This window comes from Etheostoma cragini, chromosome 17 (assembly GCF_013103735.1).
Source record: "Etheostoma cragini isolate CJK2018 chromosome 17, CSU_Ecrag_1.0, whole genome shotgun sequence".
Lineage (NCBI taxonomy): Eukaryota > Metazoa > Chordata > Actinopteri > Perciformes > Percidae > Etheostoma > Etheostoma cragini.
Window position 1 is genome coordinate 17023904 of NC_048423.1, and position 26198 is coordinate 17050101.

Sequence of the window (26198 nt, forward strand, 5' to 3'; positions counted from 1 at the left end):
CACACACACAGACAGACAGTCAGACACACACACACAAACAGACACACACACACACACATAGCCAGACACAGACAGACAGACAAACACACACACACACACACACACACACACACACACAGACAGACAGACAGTCAGACACACACACACACACACACACACACACACACAGACAGACAGTCAGACACACACACACACACACACACACGAATACACAGACAGATACACACACAGACAGACACACACACACACACACACAGACAGACAGACAGACAGACAGTCAGACACACACACACACACACACACGAATACACAGAGAGATACACACACAGACAGACACACACACACACACACAGAGACAGACAGACAGTCAGACACACACACACACACACAGACAGACAGACAAACAGATTCAGACTATTCCTGCCAATAATGCATACAAAACATGTGTTCAAAATGATAGTTTTCAAGCTTGAATCCTGGATGGTTTCACCAAAGTGTTTGATCCTCAATGCTGCCAACCCTTCACCTTCCCATCGCTACTTTGGAAAAAGTGAAGAAAGCCTGAGGAGCTCTGGAGGCTGTGCAGCAGCTTGTAGAAATTTAGGCTATGTATGTGTGTGCCAGGCTGTATTGATTTGTGTGGTGTTGCTGGCCAGACTTGCCTCCCCGAATGGACAGAAGACAAAGAAATCAGACAGAACGGCTACTCATACTGTACAGCCTGGCTACCGATCACATTTTCACGCCTCCGTCGCCGTGGAAACCCAGCATCGGCTGAGCCTGGAGGGTGACAACAAACCCCATGTCGGAAGAGAGAGAGTTTGTTTGCACCCTGGCAGCAGGTAGAGAAAAAAAGACTTCTTCTTTCTGCCATGACAAAAAACTCCCACTGCAGTAATTCAGCAGCTGACAGCTCTCTCTCACACGGAGGCAGTGTGAAAGTCCAACTAAAACAAGCACGAACAGCCTGGATCAGAAGATTATTTGCCTCTCCGTGTGTTTGCTTTCAATGAGAGATGCCATTCACACCTTTCAATTGCTATTCATTTCTGCTATCGCTCACATCTCCTCTACACAATGTGCTGCCTTTGTGTGCTGAATTAGACATATTGTGTGTGCGAACCTTCAGCCGCCCGTATCAGGATCTTTCAGCGCTTTGCTTTTATGCACACAGAGAAATTCATTTCAGCTCTTTTATTACAGCACAAGCCCACATTACCATTACCTGCCTTTTTATACAGCCAAACAGAATTAATGAGTGTTTGGTAGCACCATAAATGTAACCACAATGCTGACACATGGACAAATGTGAGCTTTAGATTAGAAACACTCCTGTTTTGCAGCTACCAAACATAACTTGTTGTGTATTTAGCTCCCGGAAAAATATAACTTACATTAGAACAATATTGAATGTATTTTTTTCCACCTGTGCTGGATGCCAACATTTAGCCTAAAGCCCATTTCCATTGTGAATTTGTATTTTGGTGGTGAAGACACTTGGGAGCTTGTTTCTGTGAGTTGCCCGTGCAGTGTCACGTTTCAGGTTTTCTGTTTCCTGTTTTATTTTGAAAGTTCTCCCTTGTGCAGGGCGGACGCCCAGGTCTGCTGCAACGCCAGATGGTGGTTCATTAGATCCTGTGTGTTGCATGTTTGGTGTGAAGCGTAGGAGGAGCAGGGCGGATGTTTGTTCCCATCAACAGCCAGACTTTAAGTATGGCTTCACTCCTTAATAATGCCTCAGAGCGCCTGCGTGCCTGGCAAACAAAGTGATACTAGAGTGTGATGGCAAGATTTGGCAAGATTTGTGTTTTGTTCTTGCTTTAAGTCACGTTTGTGCTCATTTAAAGAGGAATAATGATTATTTTAGCACTTTTGATGTTTAAATCCCTACAGTGTATGCAAGAAGGTGGAGAAAACAGCAAAACCCATTTAGTATACTCATACTCATATAATCATGTCAACATCATGTAACGGGTTTTCACCAACGTCACGTTCTGGGCAGTAACCCGGCTGCGGCCATGTTGGAGGCACTCAGCCTAAACAACTGAACGGAGTACAGTAGAGAATTGTGCACTTTGGATACTTTAAGTAAATGTAGCCATGTCCAAACAACAGAAAAGCATCCAAGGAGGCATATAGGGATGGACTTGGACAGCAAGAAAAGGCGCGATATTTTGAGAAATTACAGTTTATTGGCGGTGCAGACCCCCACGAGTTGGCTCCCTCTTCATGGATGCATGACGACCCGGTTATTTGTCCTTCAGTTGCATATCCCGAGATATAGCTAGCCAACTACCTGCGTTTCTCACCAAGCCCATGCACAGTTCCAGACCTTAAATCCTACAAAGGTTTGGAGGCCTATAACCTGTGAGTGTGTGTTGATGGGTGAGGGAGACGCAGTACCAGGTCATGAACGACCGTTGTGTTGTGAAGGCCAAAGTAAGTAACGTCTTTAAACAACCTAACCTTAACTGTATGACGACATTGCGATGCTCAAGGTGTAGCCAAGTGACCTTTTGGAAGTCGACAACATTCCAAATGTTCTCTCTCGGTCCGACCTATAGATTCGGGCTTAGACTTAGACTAATCCTTTTGGGTAGACTCCCACAGGGAAATTGAAATTCCCAGCATCACTTTTAGCAAGAATTATTGGCAACAACCTAAAACACGGCAATAATAACCATTTTCCTTGGCGACATTCGGGATCTACTTCAGTGCCTGTGCTTTGTTGTGATGCGGAGCATCTCCAACATGGCGACTTCCTGTCTGATGACCTCTGTAATGAGCACCATCACCACAAGCTACAGCTTTAAAAAAATGACTTGTGGACTCTCACCTTACCACAATCAGAAACTAAGCCGTTAAAGCTACAGTAGTATTTGAATGCAGATCTTCTGTATTGTGTTGGCCATTGTTCTGGTGTTTTTGTTATTGAGCAAAGCTGCAAACCACAGACCTGAATAGATGACCTAACTTCTCACGGTTACATGCTGCATCATCAACCTGTCATGTTCAAATCATGGAGCATTTTGCCTTTGTTGATGAACCCACTTGACCTCAGTCGATTCCTATATTTTCCAGAATGCCTGTCAACAACACCCCAAAACATTGACCGTTTATTCATCCATCGGTGGATTTGTGTCGAGTAATAACAACAGATAGTGTTATCAGTAGCAACACTGGAGTAGCTTGGTGGACAGTGGAGAACATTTGAGGTTTTAAAGAAACAAGTCATGGTTTTAACTACAAACATACATGTATTTTGCTGCACTGCACTCTTGTTTATTGAGGCTACATGTGATGTGATGCAAAGTAACGAACATCAGCAAATGCAAAGATGGCTTTAACGTAGATGAAATAATTATCATATTAACTTTAAATTCTTTGAAGAAGATAACATGTGTTCCAATATTAAAAAAGTGGTTATGGAAAGCATGACTGCCAATGCTCCCAAAGTGAAAATGTACAGAAATCTTGGAATAAATTGAAGTGACAGAACGTTCCTGCAAGTTAAATCTTGGCTCAACTGGAACTATCTTTATAGGGCCAGGGGGCACACTAACTATAAATATATGTAGAAACTGGCATAAAATAACAATAATTATAGCCACTACATCCAAAAATGTTTCTCATTTATTTTCTGATCGGGGTAAAACTATCCCACAACGACCGATGAGGTGCACGCGTGTGCGATTTGTGCATTGCCCATGTCTGCTGTGGCTGTACAATACACCAAAACACTGACAGACAAGCAGTATGATGAGTTGTGTGTGCATACACACATGCAAGCATGCATGTGCACACAGACATTTCTGGCTGTCAGCCCAGATGAATCAATTCAAACATTCAGCACAACATATCAAACGTGAAAACTCAGAAGTAATTTAAACTTTTGGGAAACATATACATCAACAGTTTTGGCCTGCATAAGGATGAACAGGATGTATATTAGTCAATTTTGGCCTGTTGCCACCTGGCTTGTTCTATTTCAGCATTTGGCCCTCCATGGCTCTAACAACGTGCGTTGTGGGTGGTGGGATAGAAACCTGACCTCGCTCCTCGCAGATGTTGTGGTTTGAGCTCCTTCAGCTGCTTGCAGACACACAGGCTGCCACAAGACTTGCACTTGCTCTTAATATCTCATCTCACCGGCCCATTTACATTGTCACATGGAGTGCAGAAAGAAGTTGATGATTAGAGACTGCATGAGGAAAAGGGCACAATTACAGTAACCGCGTGCTGGGGTAAAGCAGGTGCTACTAAAAATCTGAGTGTGTGTCTGTTCTTGGCAGGAGACCGCATAACATTCAGCTGCAGAATATCTGGGCTGGGTGGCTTTTCACAGAGGACTGGAAGGAAGGCAGATTGGTACCTGGCTTTGATAAAATGAGCAAATTAGGAGAAAGAGAGGAACAGAAAGGTCTGTCTCCATCCTCAACCCTCCTCCTCTAAACCTTGCATCATGTCATCTCAGAGCTTTACATCTTGGTAGAAAAGATTTATCCTACAATCAGAATACACCAAATACTCTGTTTTGAGATTTTGTAGTCTTCTTTAAAAGTTTGTTTCTGCACCTTCTGAAAAAATAACCCGTTGGTAACCAGCCAATCCAGCTGGAAAGTTGTTTGTACAGTCTTGATAGCGCCAGGGGAGTCACAAATACAACAGAAACACTCTCCAAATGTTTTTCAAAGTTTACACATTCACACATGTAGAAATATGGCCTGCAGCAAGTCAGTCTTCTGAGAGACTGCAGCCACGAGCTAGATGCTAACTGCAGCGTGCTAACATCACCACAGCAACAATGTTATCATGCAGTGTTTCTGGCATGGTATAACCTATACCACATTTACCATCTTAGTTACCAGCTAGCATGTCAGCATGCTAGCATCTACTAAATAGCACTAAACACAAACAGCTGAGGCTGATGGGAATGCTATTCGTTTTGCAGTTATTTGGTCAGAAAGTATTTTAAATGGCCTTAAAGGTCATCAATAAAGCAGAGTAATCCATCATAGTTTTTTTTGTGATGAACAATTATTCAACAACATACAAAACATACAATTTGCCACAGGAACATACATGAATTCACCGGGTGTGGTCATGTAGTCGTCGTCACCCACCCAATCAAAAATCAAGAAAAGATGACACAGTGACTACAATATTCAAGACCATACAGTCATTTGTAGTTTGTTGTTGTGAAAATATTTAGATCAGCACCACCATGCCAATTATGCAGAGTTGTAAAAGAAAACATTGTCCAAATGACCACCAACGTTTGACACATTCTATGAAGCAAATGGATCCGTAGGGAGGAAGACAATTGAATGAAAACAAAGAGAATCATGCTACGGTACAGCACAGAGCAGCTGGGTGGCTGGGTTAAATGGAGGAACAGCAACACTGATGGAGAGGTCTCTTGTACCTCTGGAACCCGGCAGACTGAAAGCTGACTTGTTCGTCTTTGACGTATAGATCTCCAGAGCGTTGCACTTTTGTTATTGCGCACATAAATTACACAGGCAGCACGGTGAGCACTTGTCAAAGTGTTATGTCGCTCCCGGGAACAAAGACAAATAAGTAAGTATTAGGAAATAACACCCAACAGCACGCCTGAGGAATGGAGCAGTTTATTTTCATGTGATTAAAAGTCGTCCATCTTGAGATCGCTACTTATGCGAATGGAGTTAACCTCATCGTGTTGTACACTATTGATTGCACAAGCAGTCGATACAAAATAAAGGTTGGAGTCAGAGGTCAACCTTAACATGATATCCAGAGATGTAGATGTGTATGTTGAGCTGGAGAATATCTCATGTCTCAATCTTTTCATTCAGGCTATAGGCTGTACAGCACATTAAATCAACACTGTCTCATTATTTCATGTTGCACTACATGTCATTTAGCTGATGCTTTTTTTTTAATCCAAAGCGATTTACTGACCCTAATTGCTCCATATCAGAGGTTTGTAATGGGGAAATTACATTGATTGATTTCACATATATCCTTCTATGATATGCATGTATTGTTGATTACTCATATTCCCTACTGCCTCTCAGGGTGTATGATGAGGTCTGTTTTTCTCTGGGGGACTGTGGTTGTAATATTGCAAGACGTTTGTCACTCTGTAGTTGGTGTGTGCATTGTGAAGGCTGTTCTTTTCAGTTGATTGTTCTCTGCAGAAAACAATTAAAACTTCACTGAAGACCAAACGTTAAATTAGTTTGCTGCCTGTCTTTATTTTGTTTCAACAAAGTCTCACTTCCAACAAATTCCTCTCTCGCTGTAAAAGAAACTTCTATGACAGTTTGAAGCAACAAGGTCTATCTCAGGGATACGTTAGTCGATGTATCGCAGTAGGAATCAAACCCCGATCTCCCACACCAAAGGCATGTGTCACATCCCCTGCACCATCACCACCCACACAGGTCATAAACAAATTGGTTATTAAGGTATTTAGATCAGCGTTACTCATTTTTAATTGGGTAAATGTACATATGAGTGCAGTTAAACGGGAGATGCCAAAGTTATAAAGATCAAGATCAAGCGCTGATTAAGTGAATGGAAGTCATGTGAAAAAGTCTATGACCTCATCATGTTGTTTTAATGGCAACTTCATTTGAGGAATCTAAGTCAAAGCGCCGCCATGACAATGAGGTGTAATGGTGGAGCTTTGTTCCCACATCCTAAACATGGAGCTGTCACTGGGAGAGTAGGAAGTGAACAGTAATCTGCACTCATTGAACCGGCTAATGAACTATTCAGCAAAATAGCAATAATCACCTGGTGAACATACAGTCCTGCTATCAAGCAGACTAATTACAATCAAAAATCAAAATCTTCTGGTTTTTACATTTTAGTAGGGCTCATAGATTAGCGGTTATTACTTTTGTTGATATGCTGAATGAAGACATAAATGTCACCCTCTGGCAGGGGAAGCAGGACACACTAATCCCTGATTCCCATCTCTGTGTGAGAGAGCGCATGGGACAGAAATCCTCAGGTGTGGCCCATAAGATCAGGTCTGATATAAACACTGATGCATGAACATCTCAGATGCGGTAAACACAGCTTGGCACCTTCACTCTGGGGAGGGCGATGTTGCTTGGTCGATCACAAATATTTCAACAATCATCCGATGGATTACCCTTAAATTTTTTAAAGGCATTCCATGGTCTTGGGAGGATGAAACCTAATGACTTTGGGGATCCCTTGACTTTTCCTTTAATGCTACCAGGTCAAAGTTTTCAATTTTTCCGTATATTAATGGGCATATATTGTGGTACAGACATTCATGGTCCCCTTAGGATGAACTATAATAACTTCCTCTGATATTTCATTTAGCCCCATCAGGTCCAACTTTTTATTCAAGATAATTCCATATGATAGTCCCATCGGCCTTCCCATTATTCCCTATGATAGTCCCATCGGCCTTCCCATTATTCCCTATGATAGTCCCATCAGCCTTCCCATTATTCCCTATGATAGTCCCATCAGCCTTCCCATTATTCCCTATTAAAATCCCATCAGACTTCCCATTATTCCCTATGAAAGTCCCATCAGCCTCAATTGTAGGATACTTTGTGTTAAATGTTAATTAGCCAACATTAAAATGCTTACATTCTCAAGCAAGATGGTGAACATGGTAAACATGTTGTCCACCGCACTTATTACTTAATCAACAAGGGTGAACAAAATATTAGGAACACCTGTCAGTTTAACACAATACAATTCGACCGCCCTGCCAGCTGCCTTCTGATTTGTCTCTGAAAAAGTCATTAATGCAATGACCAAATTATAATGTATATTGCACAGTATTTGACCATACTATGTATTGGACTGTACTATTTTACAACTATTTTATCTGTAGGAGTTGTGTCATGTATTATATGTTTTGTGTCATATGTCCGTTATTTTGTGGACGCTAGGAAGATTAGCGGTGGCCAAGGCGTAAGCTAATGGGGATCTAATTAATAAACAAAAAACTACTTCTCTTAAAGGATTTTACAGCTAAATCAACATTTCTCCATAACTTTCACAAAGACAGGATTTCAGCAGCACAGTTGCATTAGTTTTAGCAAGATGTACCTAACGAATTGACAGACGAGTGTATATCAACAAATATCAGAATTTAAGCATTGCCATTGTGAGCATGGCTGCACTCAGACAACGCCAGCAGTCTCACGTCTGAGTACAGCCTCCCAGAGCTGCTGTAGCATGGCTGCAGACACCCACATCTTGTTAGGTCAAACCCAAGTATTTAATTCATGGAAAAGAGTTTTCCATATTTACCGTGAGGAAGTGACCTCCTGATTTGACCTGATGATTTTATTACATTTTCACATCTGTTTCACAGTTCAAAAAAGGAACATCTGCTCTTTCAGATGTATAACAACTTTGACAATGAGATGGAAAAACTGGGTGTGCATAGAGGTATGGGACAGCCAGGAACACTGAATAACATCAACTGAATTGTCTTGTCTTTTGCACCCAAAATTGTGGTCTCATTTCAAAAGCACTTTCATGTTTTTCTGCAGGGAGTGAGCTTCAGTCAAATACAAATGACTCCAAACGATGAAAGTGAGATCCCCTAAATGGCAGAAAAGCAGATACTTAGCAACGCACGCCTTCAGTTAATGATAGGGCTGCACTTCCTACTCGCACATGGAGACGCCAGTCACTGTATTTAACAGTTTGATGCCAGGTTCAAGGTCACGCCGGAGCTCACTGTGCCAACGAGACAGGCTCATTTTACGTTTTACGTCAATTGAAAACACATTTTACGTTTGACCTTCTGCATCTCCTCTCTTACACGGAGGATCGATCGCCTCTCCAGTTAAGCTTTTATTGCTGATGATGGGTCACTGGGGGTTGTTTTGTTATTCGGTACTATACGCCCCGACTTTCACACCTACCATTCAGCCTCCAGACATCAATATTCCCATGACTCTTTGAAATAACCCCTCTACTCAGCCACACAGGCCAGGCCAAGCCAGACCAATGCATCTCTGCATAATCAATATCTTTAATTAAAAAGGGGGGGGGGATTCAGCGCAGTGATCTGGTTCTAAACACCCCCTAACCACCACCCACTCACCCAAAGTGTATTGAATGCCTCCTCACAGCCGTGGCTGTTGCTCCGAGGCGGGAAAGGACAAGAGACAAGGACATCTTGGCAAATGAAGACAATACAGCAGCCCCGTCTTATCTATTTGCTCCTGTCTTCTTTTATCTAATTTGGCAGTGAAACAACACACAGAGAATGCAAGACAGCTTTCCTTTTATCCTCACACCTACAACAAGACAAGACGCTGGCTTGTCTCCGCTGCATGTGTACGATTTCAAGCTTTCCAGCAAGCAATGACCTTTCTGGAAAATGTTTTTTTTTATGTCTTAGCCTTTCTGATGTCTATTGAGGCCAGGCAGGCAGGCAAGTGGCTTAACAAATGTCGCCCTTGACTAGATTCAGCAAAGAGGCTGGTCACCTGTGACTTGACTGACAGATAGTGACGGCCCATGGGGACCCAGGAGGCCGGGGGGGGGGTGGAGAGAGATGACTGTCTGCTGGTTTTAAGAATCTTTTGTCCTTTTTCTTTTCTTTTGTGTTGTTTGCAAGATGCAGCTCCCCAGTGAGCGAGAGGGAATTTCAAAGTGCCTGCAGAGGAAAGATGAGCTGCACAGATAAGCAGACCAGGTGAGAGGGCTAATCCCGCTGTCACGCCTCACAGGCACACAACACAATTTGAGATTTTGTAACTGTCTGATAAGACCAAAGGCAACCCCATTGGATTTTCCTCAGTGCTTAATACCCGAGTAGTGTTTAATGAATCATACATCCAACTTTCTGGTATATATTATGGTATCAATATATTGAACCAAGGATTACACACAACAGCCATTCTGAATAATGCATAAATACAATATGTGGTATTTATGAATAATTCCCTGCAATCCTAGCAGAGTAGATTAATCAAAATCTAATCCATTGTTTCAGGAAGTATAGCTGATGCTGATATTTAATATTTTGCAAGCAGTAACCACAGACTGACCCTACACACACAGTCAATAGAGCCCCTCCCCCCTCCCTCGGTGCTGTGCCAGCTGTGCTCTGGGCACACCGAACCCTCTTCAGGGTAACGTGATCCTGACTTGGGTGGCGCTCACAGCAGGGGAGCATCTGCTGTGGGACTGCGGAAGCAGGACAACTGTGTCCCAGTCACATGCTGTTATGTGTGATGAGCGCCAAATCTGTGCAGGATTTGTAGAAGGACGACAGTCGCCGCTGAGCCGAGAAGAAAGTCTTACGGTCGTTCCTTTAACTGCTGACAGAGTTAAATATCAGAAATCAATATGGTTTGTGCGGCTATAAGCTCTCCCATCTGGTTAGAGGAGATTTTCAACCGATTGGATTGGGTCTAACTTTACAGCTTGTCAGCATGTTTTGCGAGGCTGATATAATCATCAACATGTCATTGTAGTTTATGATTGGTCTCATTCAACTTTTTGCTGCAGCTCGCCTTTCATTTTCACTACTGCTGACCTGGGCCTCCGTCCATGGAGCTTTCTCCAGATTTCCCTGATGCCAAAGTCATTTGGTACCTCTCTTTAGTCACTGGTCAAGTTCCTGATTGTACCCTCAAAAACCAACCCTGGAATCCTCCTCCATCTCAAACAGGCAACACTATTGCCTTGTGCCAGTGTGAGCTCCCATCTGCTGTCCTGGCACGGCGCTCACACATGTAGATTAACTACCTCATCTCACTGCACGCTGCTCCGAGCCAAACCCAGAGCTCATCACACAAATGACCGTCCAGGCATTTTTTTTGTCTGGCCTGATGGAGAGGTCAGAACAGGCTGCCTAGTAATATAAACTCCTGGTTCATTCACAAAGTGCTCAGACTTGGATGAAGGTTAAGCTGCATTTGCTTCATAACCTCACACACACACACACACACACACACACACACGCACGCTTTGCTAACACAGACGCGGTGCAAAAACATTCAAAACAAGCAACCTGCAACTGGCATCAAAGGTGAGCCAAATGGGGGAAAGATGAATCCCCAAAAAAAGACATGGCTACACCAGCTCTACCCACAGTTCAATGCACCGGCATACCCACAAGCCCCGAGAGGAAATGATAGATTGGACCACACTCCAGCAGCTGGGCTGGAGGTTTATGCAGGAAGTAGCAAACAAATTTAATTGTTTTTCCTCTCCGCACCCCAAAAAGGCTTATGATTAATTATTCAGCAAGACCTTTGCCGTCCCCGCGGTGAAAGGAACATCTGTCATTTATTTAAAGCCCACTAACTCACAGGGAATCAAGTCACAAACACATTACGGTTTCATGTTTCTATCTGAAAGACTTAGCACACCTGCTGTTTACAAAATAGAGGATGAAAAAGTCTCATAGAAAAAGGTTGTTATCTTTGTCTTCTTCTGCGGGCGCTCAGCAAATGTACTTTCCAAAATGATGTCTTTGCCTTTTGTCCAACCCTGGAGTTGGCTGATGAGGACATGTACTCAGCTCCATCTTGATTTCCATTTCATTCCTACCCCTATGTGAACAAACGTAGAGCTCTCCTCTGAAATCTGTTTGGATTTAGTCTTTCCAACACATCTAAGACCCCTTAGATGTGGATGTATTACATTTCTAATGCTTCAAGTGGCATCTTCTATCTGCAACTTTTACAATTCTGTCAATATTCAGTTTGTTGTTTTTTTGCCCTATGCTGTTGATGCACTGGAAAACACAGTTTTCAAACTTCTATTGAAAGGTAGATGAAGGAATTAGCTGAAATGAGCAGAGCAGACCATGTAAGGGTAGATTCACATAGAAAGCTGCTCCTATATTCCATGCTTCAGAAAGCTTTTAGTGCAAGATTTCCTCTTTGAGTTGCCTTTGAACTGTGTTAGTTACCAAGTTGGGGTGTAGCAACAGTAACTTTTGAAGATCCATACTTTATTTCACTAATTAAAAGAATTTGTTTTTGTACGAGGACTGTTAATCTTGAGAGGAGACGGGATAACGTTACAGCGGCCAATAACCCTTTTCATGTACGTGGGCATGAAAGTACTATGTTAAATGAATAGTTTGACATGGAAAGATATGCTTTCTTGCTTTCTTAGAGCAACTTGGATGAGAAGTTTGATACAACATCTGCAGGAAAAGTATAAAACTTTATTTTTTAAACTTTATTTAGTTCAGTCTGGCTTTGGGCATTTAAAGCTCACTAATTATCTCTCATTTGTCTCATTTGTATGAAAAAAATACACTTTCTTTGAACAGAGTCAGGCTAGCAGTTTTCCTCTACTTCCAGTCCTTATGCTAAGCTAAGCTAAGCTAAGACCATCTCCTGGCTCCAGGTGAGTGGTATCAATCCTTTTATTTACTAGCAAGAAAACAGAAAGTATTTCTTTAACCCTTGTACAGTATTTGGGTCAAATTCACCCATTTCAGATTTTTACAAGAAAAATTGTAAATTTTTTCTACCTGAAAATCAATGGCCTTACCTTATTTTCTGTGTTAAACATGTATTCCTGACTCAATTCAGAGAATTATTCTGGATATGACCACGTATGTTTCTTCCATGGTGGATTTTTAACATGAATTATAACCTTATGACAAAAAATGAACCACACTTCCATATTTAATTGTGTTCTAGTATATAAACATATATGTGTTATCTCTGTTGTTTGAAATTGAGATAAAGACAACAATTATTAATAGATTATGAAGTAACATTTTTATATTAGAATTGTCTTTAAAACCCCAAATAAGTCATGGGTCAATTTGACCCAAGGGATACGAGAGGGTCCCGAAGGTGAAGCCAATACAAGGGTTAAAGCATTATACTTGTAATATTACTGCATTAAAATGCCTAAAAATTACCATACCTATGATATATATTTTGTTTAGTTACATTATTATTATCATCCCAGATGTTTCCGGCAATGTACAAAGCCAGAGTAATCTACCCATTTTGCTTAAATCCGTTAAAAGGACATGAATAGACGTAACTAAAACGTTAACGTGAATAAAACTTTAATACATTGACTTGTCTGTGAACAGATACATTTTTATAGACAATGCTGGTTGTATAAAAACAAAGACAACAACTCCCATGATCCTACGCAACTTTACGACGTCATCAAAAGCCTGGGTGTCCTTTGAGCAAGACCCCTAGCGGCAGACAATTACATATTGTACGTTTAAGACAGCATTGAAAATCAACAGGAATCTATCCTTTAACACCATTAATTTACTATACAGGATCAGATTAGCCTTCAGAAAAATGTCAAGTCACTGCTTTTGGTTAAGAATGCTAGAAAAGAAACCTATTAATAACACACGGGAAAAAAAATCACTTATTTTTACAACTACATTTATTAAAAAAACAAAAATAGAACCCCAAAAAAAAAAAAAAAAGCAACCAGTCTCCCACGAGGGACGGGACAGTTTACGGAGAGAGCCATTTTTTAAAAGCATACAAACCAGCAAATTGTAATCTAGCAGCATCCAAATGTTGGAATCTCCAAAATCATCATTTATATATTTAAATATATAGTTTTTTTTGCCCTGGCAAGCTACACACTTTACAACATACACAGAGCTTTATTTCTCCTTAGTGCAGAAAAAAAAAACACAAATACCCTTAATAAAATAAACAACTTTAGGTTAAATAAGCTTAAATAATAGTGTTAAATACAAGACACTTCTGTGGCAGATATGTACAGAAATAAACACATTTGGCATTGTAAGTGTGGTTCACTGGCGCTTGCTCTAATGCTCTAGAAACCACTGCATAAGAACACATTTTGCTGTGATGACACACACACACACACGCACGCACACACACACACACCCACACACACGCACGCACACAATTTTAGATCAGTGAGCCACAGACAAGGCATGTGCTTATAAAAGAGAATTAAAAGCAAAGAGAAATCAATTTACAACCGAGAGTTTTAGGCACCGTCTCTTCCTGTTTCATAAATACATGTCAAGTACAACTGCTTCTCGACAGGAACTCTTCACGTTTGTGCTAACTTCATATTATTGTGTTTTTTTAAGTTTTTTAACAGTTTCTTAACTACCACTTCATTATTGCTAGGACATCGTGACAGTGAATGGAAACTACTGATGAACATGTGTGTAGGGAAAGCACCTTTAAACATCTAAATTACTGCCATGTGACCCCACCTTGCAACACTGAGGAAAAGAAAAAGTGGAATTCATTGAAAGAAAATGGCCCAAAACACCAACACCATGAAACCTTTGGGAAACAGAAAACCGGAAAAAAGGATCAGTTGAGCTACATTCATTCCCAACCCCGCTGTATGTTTCAAGACCGCCACATGTGGATTCCTCTTGGTGCAAGCAGACAGTAAGTACCACTTCATTACGTCCAGTACATTCCTCCCCTCTTACATGCCTGTGTCCATGAAGGCCGGCACAGAAACAGCTGTGTGACAGTGTGCGCAGTACGATACAGTACAGCTGAGCATACAGTACAGTAGACTGACGTGACATACGTAGGTAGATTATATGTTGACTACAGTAAATGAGCTTTACATTCCACTACTGTAAGAAGATCCCAGGGATTCTGGCGGGGCCCTTTGGTTGCCTTTCTCAAATCCTCTCCAGCACATGAGAAGCTTTCCCAAGAGTCTTTTTTGCCAGGATAACAAAACAACTGTTAATTTCAGAAACAGCCCTGCACTTCAGATGGCGGAGGATCCCAAAAATAAGGTCCCGATAAGGATTTCAAGTCTCTCCACACAGGGCTGCACTAAAGTCTCCCAAGCAGGGTCTTTTTAAAAGAGAGTCTTGATTACTCTGGGGGCCGGTAATGGTTTGTTCTATAGTTTGTTTGCCTGTGTATCATCTGGGAGTCTTAAGTAGAAGTTGAGTGGGTGCCCAGGAGGAGTGAAGGCCATCTCCCACTCTCTTTCTGCAGTTCTCTCTCTCTCAGGGTTTCTTGTCGATGCTGTGAAAGAACCACTCTGTGAACTTCCTGAGCTGAGCCGCCGCCGTCTGGCTCTCCTCCTGCAGTCGCATGTTGTCCTGTCTCAGGTGCTGAACCTCCTCCTGCAACATCGCCTTATCCTCTTTCTCCTGAACATACACACAATCAACACCGGGACATGGTTCAAAATTGAATGGATACAAAAGAGGTTGATCAAAGCCCCTCTATTACAAGAACATCCGTCTGTCGTTGTCGGCGCTGTGTAAATGGGAGGCATTAACATGGCAAAGCAGCCTTTTCCCTGTTCCGATAAAAGTGCACTTCCTTTCTCCATTTTAAGCACATTAGTTGAGGTGGGGAAACGTTGGGCTGAGACACAATGAGGAAAGGAAGCAGGATATTGAATTAAGTGGAGTTTGTATTACACGGACCGTGGGGCACCCATTACTCAATGTCTATTCTCCTGAGCTGCGTGACACACACACACACGCACTGTTTGCTGACGTGGAAAAAGGAGAGCAAAAAGGTGACGAAAACATAATCGGGAAATTCGTTTGATATGTGAACTCACCTTTCTGAGGTCATGTTGCAGCTGCCTGAGGATCACCTCCAACTGGTTGACTTTGCCGGTTAGTGTGGAGGGGGGCCCGCTGTAGGGGGACACAAGATGGGATGTAGTTAAGACTCAAGAAAGACTCATTTATTGCAAAATATAGAACACAATGACCGCTTCCACTATGATGCTGGAGCTAATAAAAGGACATCTATCTAAGCCCCGGCCCCTTTATTTACGGTTGCTATGCATGTCAAGCTTTTTCTCCTCACATGGCAACAGCAGCCCTCCCAGTTCTAGCACTCAACCGTAGATTCTGTTGGCTGAAAAGATGACTGTTGCTAGCTGACTTTTATCAGATTTAGCTAGATAGCTTTGGCTAATGCTAATACCTAGCCTTGGACTTTTGTACAGTGCAATACAATAAAAATGTTACTTGTTCCAACAGTCCTTTAATAGTTCAGATGCTTACTAATGGAACTTATTTGGACAAACAACTCAGTGGTTACATTTGTTCTTTAATGTATTGTTAAACAGGATGCTCCACTTTAACCAGAGTAAAGAATTTGATGAAGAGAAATAAGCGGAGGAGGAGTATGGCAAACGTAACACTATCTATTGCTGATTTGGGTGAACGGTATTACAGGTCACCTCATTTAATAATGTACAGGAGATAGCTAATAGCTTGCCTCTTGCCGTTGTAATTAACGATCACTACCTGTTGACGGTAGTAAAGTAGCCGGGCAGCGCAAATAAAAATACTGTTTAATCCATTCCTTACACTTTCGTGCTTGAGTTTTTGGCTCTGTATAGGTTATAAAACAAGACACCAACCTCCAGACTCTTGAGAGTATTGCTCTTATTAGAGGTACATGCACACCACTTCAAAGTGGAAAAATCCAAAGCACATCAGGTCTGCTTTTCCTAGTTATGCTTACTAAGCTTTGATTGGACGATCACTGTTCAGGGCGGGTTTTTTTAGCAAACAGTCAATTATTTACTTGCTACTGGAGCGTTGGTGCTTGTGTGTATATTTATGTTTGTTGGTAAAGCCTACTCTGCTTCCAGTGCTGCTCCTTCTGCCTCCACCACTCGTCTGGTCAGCTCTCTTGAGATCTGCAGAGCCTCCGCCCGCTGCATGTCCGTCATGGTGCAGAATGACGCCACGCGCTGGTCTGGAGACAGAACAGGTGACGTAACAGGTCATAATCTGCCTTTTATATCAAAAACAGGAAACGTTTCCAGCAACTCCTTTATGGTGTCAACATGCAACTAAAATAGAGCAGAACAGCACACTCGCATGCATGCATTCCTAACAGGATGGGGCGATTCATCCATGCTTTGTGTGAATGAATGGTTCGGATTTAAAACCAAAGGCAGTCCTCCCATTCTGATGGATCTATAGCGAGACAGTCAGAAACAAGGTGGTGAACAGAGCATTTCTAGACGATCACAGATAAAGAACATCCCCTGGGTGTTGCTCTGGCACCCTTGCTCCTCTAAGCTTACTGTGACAGCTGTTTGGCTCATCGTGGGCTGGATCCCAGAGTGCTGTTAGGCACCAGTCATGCTTGTTTTACCATATCAGGCCCTTAAGCTTGCTCAAAGCCCCATGGAAAACCCAAACTTGGCATGTTCTGCCTGGGGACTGCTCAGTTTTGAAGCGTAATGCTCTTTTCTTTAGAAATCACTTTCTCTCTCTCAAGCCCTTGGTCTGAGACCAAAGATAGGAGGATCTGCATATTCATAGAAAAGATTAAGGAAACCCTTCCATTAATTTAGCCCCCCAATTGAAAACTAATCCACTCCGAGACAAAAGCTGGTCGAGCCTGGAGTCGGTTGTTCAGACGAAGCAGGAAAAGGGAGACCAAGCTTTAATTTACATATGAATGAACATTTTCCTCATATGCGATGGCTGCATCAGAAAGATTAAAAAAATTCTAGGAAAGCAGTGACGGGTGCAGAAAAAACAGCTTGTCATTTTTGCATGACCTGCAATCCAGATTTATTGGACAAGCGGCTAAAACTCAAACAAAAAAACAGATTACACTGAAGAGAACACATGGCAATCTATGTGAGAAAAGATATTGTGCTGTAAGTATTTGGGAGGGAACATTAAAAACATTTTCATTAGTTGACAAAAAAAAAAAAAAAAAGAGTTTACAGTGTTGCACCAAAAGCCTTTTGTTGCCATTCATAATTCCATCTGCTTCAGCTTTGAAAAGTTAGGAGGGCACAGTGTTTTTGTGGATGCTGCAAGCCAACAGTCTCTTAGGATTCACATGATTAAGGTTGTGAGTGCTATAAATGCTTTTACTTCTCAGGCAACCTCCTTTGCCCTGGTTCTAAACGGAGCTGGTTTAAACATATATGGCACATTGGCAGCCTGGAGCCGTTTTCTGCTCGGCATCAAGGTTCCAGTTTACACGCTTTTCTGGGCCAGCCATGCTGCTGTGACAACTGCCTTCTTGCTGCCAGCCAGACTCCGCATCATCTCCACTGATTCCACTCTTGTTAAATGAAAAGCTACGGGCAATACAGCAGGAAATGCATCAGAAAAGAACCTCCACAGAGGATTCATTAATTATGACAAAATGAACTGTTACGTGCTATGTGGCTGGCTGGCTGCTCACAGGGTCGGACAGAGTTCAAGTGGAAAAAGTACTCAAGGCATGTTAGTGTTTAAGTGATAGATGGGAAATACACTGGCATGAAAAAGGTTGCAAACATACTTAAAGCAGGAAAGAAAAAGGAACAGACGTGATGATGCGGACTATGAAGTGATTGAGATGTGTCAATGCTAATTTGCTGAGAATAGAGTGTGACTGAGTGTAAAGACTGAGTGTGACAGGAACATATCTCCTATGCTTTTTGGAAAGTCAACATACTGTAAGCCCTCAAAAGTTTATCTGAGCACTCGATTCATAAAATTACTTGTTCCAGGGTCCACAGAAACCACAAATACATACAGTTGGAACATGGAAAATTTCCATTTTCAAGGAGAGAATATGTTGCTTTGAGCTAGATGTCTGTCATTGTTTTGCAGGAAAAAAAATCCAACATCTTCCAGAGCATTCAGATTTAATGGACAAAAGGCCAAGAGGGGAGCTGAAATTACCCCATACTATCAACCCAAGAGCTTGATAGTAAAAGGCATCGCTGTAAGAACTCTTCCTGAGTGGCCACTCGCTGGCTTTGTGGTGTGAAAATTGGCTCCATGTCTGCGCTGAAAAATGATAGCTCCTTCTTTTCCCAAATCCATTGCTTGATGGGAATCAAAATGTAGCTCAGAGCAGAGGCGCAAAAAGCAAAAAGGATTCCCACAAGTCACTTCCTACAGCACCTTAGCAGACACTAGAAGAAACACAAACACAAAGCACACACAAACCTGCACATGCAAGTGAGCTAGCACTTGCAGACACACGCAGACACACACTAGGAGGAGGGGGAGGTTACACAAGGTGCCAGCAGCTTCAGCCAGGCTGGTTACCTTCAAAGGCTCGTGCTGCGTCAACCAGGTGAGACCAGTCCAGGCCTGTGGCAGTCTCTGGGAGGGGCATGAGGCCCGGGTCGCTGAACTTGGACCTGTCCGCCAAGGAACCGTCAGAGAACCAAAACTCATCTGCAGAGACAGGCAGGCACTCTGATCAGTGTCTGGGCCTGGCCTGAGTTTAGGGCTAATCTCCGAGTCACCCATCAGTTTGTATCAGAGCACACAAGAGGGGTTGGGAGAGGAATGGAAGAGCGTAGAGGGGGAAAGGCAAGGGGTTTATTCAAACTAAAAGGGATGGTCTTTACCTTAATCCAGCCCTGCACATCAAACCACTTAGCTTAAGTAAAGTACTATCCTACACCTGAGTCCACTTCTAATCTGGATGCACCAAAATAACATCCTCCTAAACGTTGCAAACAATTTCACTTTCAAAAGAAAGGTTTGTATTTATGGGACAGCACAATAGGCTCACATTCAATCACCTTCTCTGCATAGCACTTGCAAAGCGCTGACTGAGGGGCAATAAATGACTTGTCTAAGTGAATGTCTTCATGTTTCAATCAATATCTCCTTTCACTCCCCTCTGTCTCTCCCACCCTCCCTGTCAGCCCTGAAAGACGAGGAATGCAATAAACAAGCTACCCATTCTGTAGAGAGGCATTTAGAAAAGCATGAGTGGAGAAGCAGAGAAGATACGAGAGAGCTTGAGGTGATGCTGACACTCTTTTCAATTTGCCCAGCGTCTTGGAGCTTGAGTGATTCACTGTTTACCAAATTGGGCTGTTTCAGTAAGGGAAAGAGAGAGCCTGTGTTCTGAACTACTCTTCAAAACAATTAGGAATCCATCAGGTTGACAGCCAAAAGAGGCCAAAGAGAGAAACATCTTTCCAAAAGCCATTTTCTATCTAATGACGGCAGCCGTTGACAGGTGAGGGACGATATGGAAATGAGACAAGAGGGACGGAAAGGGGAGGCAGGCAGGAACTTATGAGTGAATGAAATGTAATGTATGACAGACATTGTGACACTCCTGATGGAAAAAAATAAGAATGTTCATGTCAAAAGTCTCAAAAGACCTGCTGCGGCGCAGGCAGGGCACGTCTCACCTCTCATCACTACTACATATTCAGTAGATGCTGGGATAACAGGAGAGATGGGAATACTAGCCAGCAGTGACAGGTGTCTGCTTAATGCAGACGAAGCGAGAGGACCCTTGCAAGTTGCACGCCGCTTCGCCCAGTTCCAATTAGTTGGATATATTGATGAGTGTTTCTGGAGTATGCACCAGTTGTTCTAAAGACATTGGTAGGACACAAGTGGCCCTTCAAACAAGTATCTATATCCTGGCTTGTCTCTGTTGCCAAAGAGGAGGAATGACACTCTGAGAGCAACATGCAGAGAAGGTCTAAATATCTCTAAGAAGTATTTTAATAAGAGCAGTGCAGAGTTGTGGTTTTTTAAAGCGGCTTCTTGGTGAAATCAAGTATTGTACACATTACTAGGTGTTTTCTTCGCAGCTGGCAGAGACAGTCTCACTGTCTGTACTTACTCCGTAGGTTGGATGCTCCCTGGTTGTGAATCATGCGAGGAGGCAGTGTGCTGTGGTAAGGTGGGGTGGTGCTGAACAGGATGTCATTAGGCATTGTTTGGTCCAGCATGGAGCTGTGTGAGCTGGCGTAGGATGAACCCTTACGGTTACTGCACACACTCTCGTCCGATAGCGTCCGGTAAAGGGTGCGTCTGGGTGACAAACTGCCAACGGCTGACACCTGAGAGAGGGAGAAGGAGAACAGATTGTCAACAAATAGTCACAGCAATGCAAAACAATGGAGCTGAATGACCGCCAAACCCCCATCGATGTATGCATCCTTCCACAGGCTTTGCTTTTCCTCGGCACAGCAGGTTTACATGAGCGGGCAGCTGGGTGGGTAAGGAGGGAACATCAGGGAGCAGTGTCAGGAATCAATTACAGTCTTTGCTCTCGGGAAAATGCAGATGGATTGAGCACAGCTGGACAGTGTCTTCCAGAGTTGGAACAACAGGGGACAGGTCTTGTGGAGGTGGTGAAAGGGGTCACAGCGCTGAGACAGCCAAAAGGCATTGAGCTTAATGTGAGAAACTACAGAAGGCAGAGAAGACCAAGTGATAAGTGCCACAACAAGGTGAAAAAGATCAATAGAGCGGGAGTAAGCTAACGCTATTAGCTAAAGTTGCTGTTATGACATGGCATCAGTAAGTTGCACACGGATGCATGGCAGGATAACATCACCTTCTACACCTACACATAATTAATAACCTAACTTCTAATAATCTGAGCCTCTCAGTGGCATAAACAACCCTCTTGGATAGAAATTAATGGTCACCCATTTGCCCCATTGTGTTACATTACAGCCTGGTTAGTGGCTGCCGGATTACTTTCAAAGATTTTTGCTCACTTAAAGATAAATGCTTGACAGGATAGGGTTGAAAAACACCAACCGTTATCCAGAGATGGTCAACACAGATAAATAAAGCACACTGGAACTTCTGTAGAAGTCAATGTAATGCAGAGCTTTATTAAAAATATATGTATTTGTGGGGAAAAAAACTTAGAAGCCGTGTTCTATTGTTTTTTTGTTTACAAACCAAAGACCAAATGCACACAGCTCACTAAACCAGTGGCTATAATGTACTTATATGCAGTGTCTGCTGCGTTATGTGTCCTCTCCAGAATAGCACTCATATTACAAAGGTCCCACAGGTCAAGAGGCAACACAAGGTCAGGATGAACAATCACAAAAGCAGTGAGGCTTCGAAAGGCAGCATCATCCTGAGGGGACGAATTACACAGAATACCACTGCAGGGGAAATCAAGTTTCATGAGGTCAGAATTTTGACAGAGGATCTCCTGCTTAAACACACAAAACCACAAAGGCCAACTCATCATTGTCCCTTTTAGGTTACACAGATATTGCAGGAGTGACATCAAAAGTAGCCAAAAATGGTATGGGGAGCAGTTGGCCAGATGGGTAAATGTCTGCCTTTGGCTACCCAGCTGTAGCCAACACCAGACTAGGATCCCCACCAGCCAACACCCAGCCATCTCCATTTCAAAGACGGATCCCCCCCACAAGTCCCACCGTGAAAATTTCACAACATCTAGTACGTCTTTAAAGCAGATACATGCACCGGAATAATTCAAAGCAGCATCCAAACATACTGCCTCCAAAGAACATCTTAGAGGTTTTGACTTAACAACGTTGTCTCTTTCCCACCCAACTTTACAAGATCAGACCTCATAAGGTTCTCGCTCATCAAAACAACTTTAAACGGGATTTGCTGCTCTCTCATATAAAGCAGAAATAGCACAGATTAAGAGTTCCAATAAATGGAATCACGGCAAATGAAACCATTTGCAGTAGGGCTTTTTGTTTTTTTTAGAAGCCATCTATTTATTAGATCTACAGCATCAAACCGGGCTCCCTAAACACATCTTGCCACTGGTTACCTGAACCGGCTGTGCACACTATACAGAAAACATTTTGTTAATCAAACTTACAAGATTATTGACTATTTCAGTGTGTCTAAATTTACCACAGCTGGAAACAACCCTCACCCTGTTTTGAGCTGTAATGGGAAATAGTTTGCACAACAGCAACGCTCTTATCAGTCAAGGCAGCAGTGACACATCCACCAAGATTCTTCCTGATTTCCCTGACTTTCTTCCCCCCCTCACCGCTCACATCAAAACAAAAAACGGCACTGAAACCCTTTGACGTGCCACTTGGGAGGATGTGTTGGACAACCACCTATTCAGATGCCTTTTTTTCTTTCCCACAGGAGGTTTAAAAGTGGGACATTGTGGGAGAATAAGCTGCGAATGGCCTTTCCTTTACGTCAGCTACACAATAGTCGGGCTGTCTGTGGAAGGGCGTCTCAGCGGACACCGTGGCTGGCAAGACAAATCTCCCTGCACCTGCTCACTAACTGGCATCGGGTGGCTACCGGAAGTGACACACAAATTAACCTTTAGGTGGTTAAACAAGTCAGACAGTATTACACTCTCAATAAATCCACAAGGTGTGCAACATTGTATTTTGAGTCCTTTACGGCCCAGCAGGTGATATTGAAAACACTCAATCCCACATAAGACCAGTTTGTTTTTATTGGGATCAGATGTGTATATGGTTGGAGTGTTTGGCTCCACCAAACCAAATATAATCAAATTAGGGTAACTCACAGTGCAGGCCTGATGCACCTGCTTTTAGTTTAGGCACTGACGCTACCTGGTTCTCTTGTAAGCATCACATTCTATACACTGTAAGCCCAATGCACAACAGCAAGACAAACTGATCAGTGCTAAGCTAAGCAACACTAAGCTGTTCTGTGTGAGGGACAAGAACTGCCTGTGCCAAATGACATGCCTGCTTTCTGTGGGGATGAAGTGCACTTATATTAGGACTGAGCAACATCCAAAAATAACCTATTTGTATATCTCCAGGGTCTCTTCCTGGTAGATAATGGATGGGGGATGGGAGACCGAAGATGCAATTAATAGAGTCTGCAGGACAGAGGAACATCAAACATTGATGCACTCTCTGCAACTCCCTGCCTTTAATCCATGACATCCCAAATGAGCAAACCCAGGCCTTGTTACAAATTAAATTATCCAAACACTCAGTGCCAGTCAATGGGGACTGAAAGGGTCTTGTGTCGGGAGAGACAAGGCCCCATCAGCTGTGGTGCTCTGCAGCGTGACCAGTTGATGGGCAGCAGATGTTTATCCTGCTCTACTTGGTTCCCAGCGAGAGGTTGTCTGCTCTGGCTCTGGCCTACTAGCTCCTATGTCTCTTAGTCGGCATGATAAAATAGCCTTTGTGTTTGGAGTTGATCCAAACAATGACATGTCATCATGCTATTATTATCATTACTTCACAGTTTCAACAGGTTTGATTTGTCAACACCCCAATTATTGTGTACTTTATTAGTCAATCAGCCGCAATAACCTCACCTTACGACTCCGGTCTTCTCCTGGAGGGCTGTCGGGCAGCATCATTTTAAGGTATTCTTCTTTCGAAAGTCTCCGCAGTGATTTTTCATCGCGCTCAGAAGCCTGGAGCTGGCAGGCGGCCTCCTGTGCGTACAACTGCCTGTAGACCATACAGAGGAAACAGAAGAGCAGAGCTCGTCAGAAGGGTCATGAAAGCCATATTGTGCAAGGGTAGCTTTGGGACACTGCAGTTTCGGTCCAGCTATTTGGAAAAGAATGTCAGTATTACACAAAGGGTGCAGGTAGATTGGTCTTAGCATGCCAACATCAGGTGCCTCCATGCTAGTCAGGTGAACTTGGGGTAACATGGTTGGAGAGGGGAGCCAAGGCGGGATTGTATTGCCAATCCCACCCTGTCCCATCTCACTCTGCCAAACCAATGATTAAAGACACTGAAGAATGCAGCAAAGCACTGTAAGAGGTAGAAAGGACAGGAGGGAAAAAAGGTTTTGGAAAGAAAAAACATCCACAGACTCTAGAGGAGAGTTCAGACAAAAAACAGAGGACATGACAGCTGTTAGACAGAATTGGAAAAAGAACTACAAGAGGTGACATGTTTTGTTTTGGTGTTTGTCATTTTAATGATTTTCAGGCCGTTGAGTGTTTAAAGGAAGGATACAGCAAAGGGAGGATGAGACTGACCTGGCTGGTTAAGTTGTATGGCTGTGAGACATCTGCTTTAAGAGAGCAGCCTGTGAGCAAGACAAACTGAATGCTGTTGGCAGGGTGTTAGATGGGCGTGGGGGGGATACGCTACACGGCGAGACGATGGGCAGCCTGGCTGCGATGGTTACCTAGAGACACCATTACTAAGAATTGCCCTGTTTTAAGCTTTTGGCACCATGGCAACCAAGCCCTAAATACATATCTGGTTGCTCTATTCTGAAGCTCTATCCGAAAAAAATAATAGCAACTAATAGAGCTTAATATACTGGTGGTTTGGTGCTTAAACTGTAGAGAACAACCCCCTCCTTTTCCCCCTCTGTATTCTAGTTAGCTCTTTTCCAATTTGTTCTTACATGATCGATCCATGATTACGGGAAGATTGGAATGACGCTAAAGCCCCGACCTTTGCCATTAAAGGTTATTATACTGTGTGAGAGCCTGTTAAATGCCTACAATGTGTAATAAATGCTTTCTTGCACAGCAGGTCCTAAGTATGGGTGTTAAACACCAATTTGAAAAATTTCAAAAAATTATAAAATTTGAAAAAAAGACAAAAAAACACCGTCATGCTGCCAATTTACTTTTACCGGCCTCCACTTCACCAGACAGCCTAGGGGGCACACATTGGGTTGCGTGTTGCATGTCACCCCCCTTGATCACTATAGTTACTGACAGAAACAGGAGGAAGTGTTGTGGACAGTACACAGCAGTAGGATTCTGAAGGAGATACAGCAGAAATGTCACAGCCACTGATGCACAGCTGGTTGTCCTCCACTCTCAGCATGCGCCACATGGCAAGACTGGCACTTTAGACCTGCCATGAGACACGAGTGGGGCGGTGGTCTGGGACAAAGGGAGGTGGGGCATGGGGAGGTGTGCATAGGGGAGCAGACTGGGCCACAGGGGGTTGACTTCTGACTAACTGTGTACCTTGAACGCTCAGACAGCATTGTGAGAAGGAACGCTAACAAGCTCTCCGCTCCTCTGGAACAAGAAGCAGAAGCAAGAGAGAAACAGCCCAGGGTTAGGAGCATAGATACTCATCCAGCATTACATACAGCGTTAGATGAATGAGAAATCTTTCTTAGAAAGGGGGAAGAGAAACTTCATTAGGTTAGAACAATATCTGTGAGTAATATTAGACCATTCATCATGATGTGCTGTTATGTAAGCTGAAATAAAACTGTAGGATTATATAAACAAACATTGGGGACGGTAATCGAATTAGAGCTTTTTCATAAGTCGGCAGGAGACGACTTCCCTGGATGCAATCAATCACATAGTCCTTAAGTGGCAAATTTCACAGCCTAAATGAAATTACTTGAGAACGAGAGTAGAGTGTTTCTTCCAGGGCAAATCTCACATTCTGTCCACCAAAATATGCCCACAGCCAATACAACACACACACAAGACACACACACAAGACACACACACAAGACACACACACACACACACACACACACACACACACACACACACACA

The 26198-nt window shown here is 42.9% G+C and overlaps 1 protein-coding gene across 4 annotated transcripts in view; it reads right to left on the reverse strand.

Moving 5' to 3' along the window:
* Positions 1 to 13031: 13031 nt before the first annotated feature.
* Positions 13032 to 26198, reverse strand: part of LOC117960130 (signal-induced proliferation-associated 1-like protein 2) — an 83644-nt gene continuing 70477 nt past the window's right edge. For 2 of the 4 annotated variants that reach the window (XM_034897798.1, XM_034897796.1), the window contains 6 exons: positions 24012 to 24150; positions 20571 to 20790; positions 19019 to 19150; positions 16586 to 16703; positions 15547 to 15625; positions 13032 to 15124 (listed from right to left, as the gene is read on the reverse strand). In XM_034897798.1, coding sequence (XP_034753689.1) covers positions 14978 to 15124; positions 15547 to 15625; positions 16586 to 16703; positions 19019 to 19150; positions 20571 to 20790; positions 24012 to 24150 — 835 coding nt within the window. In that variant the 3' untranslated portion in view covers positions 13032 to 14977. Of the gene's footprint in view, positions 15125 to 15546; positions 15626 to 16585; positions 16704 to 19018; positions 19151 to 20570; positions 20791 to 24011; positions 24151 to 25646; positions 25701 to 26198 lie in introns of all 4 variants that reach the window. The other 2 variants (XM_034897795.1, XM_034897797.1) reach the window with 2 other exon arrangements.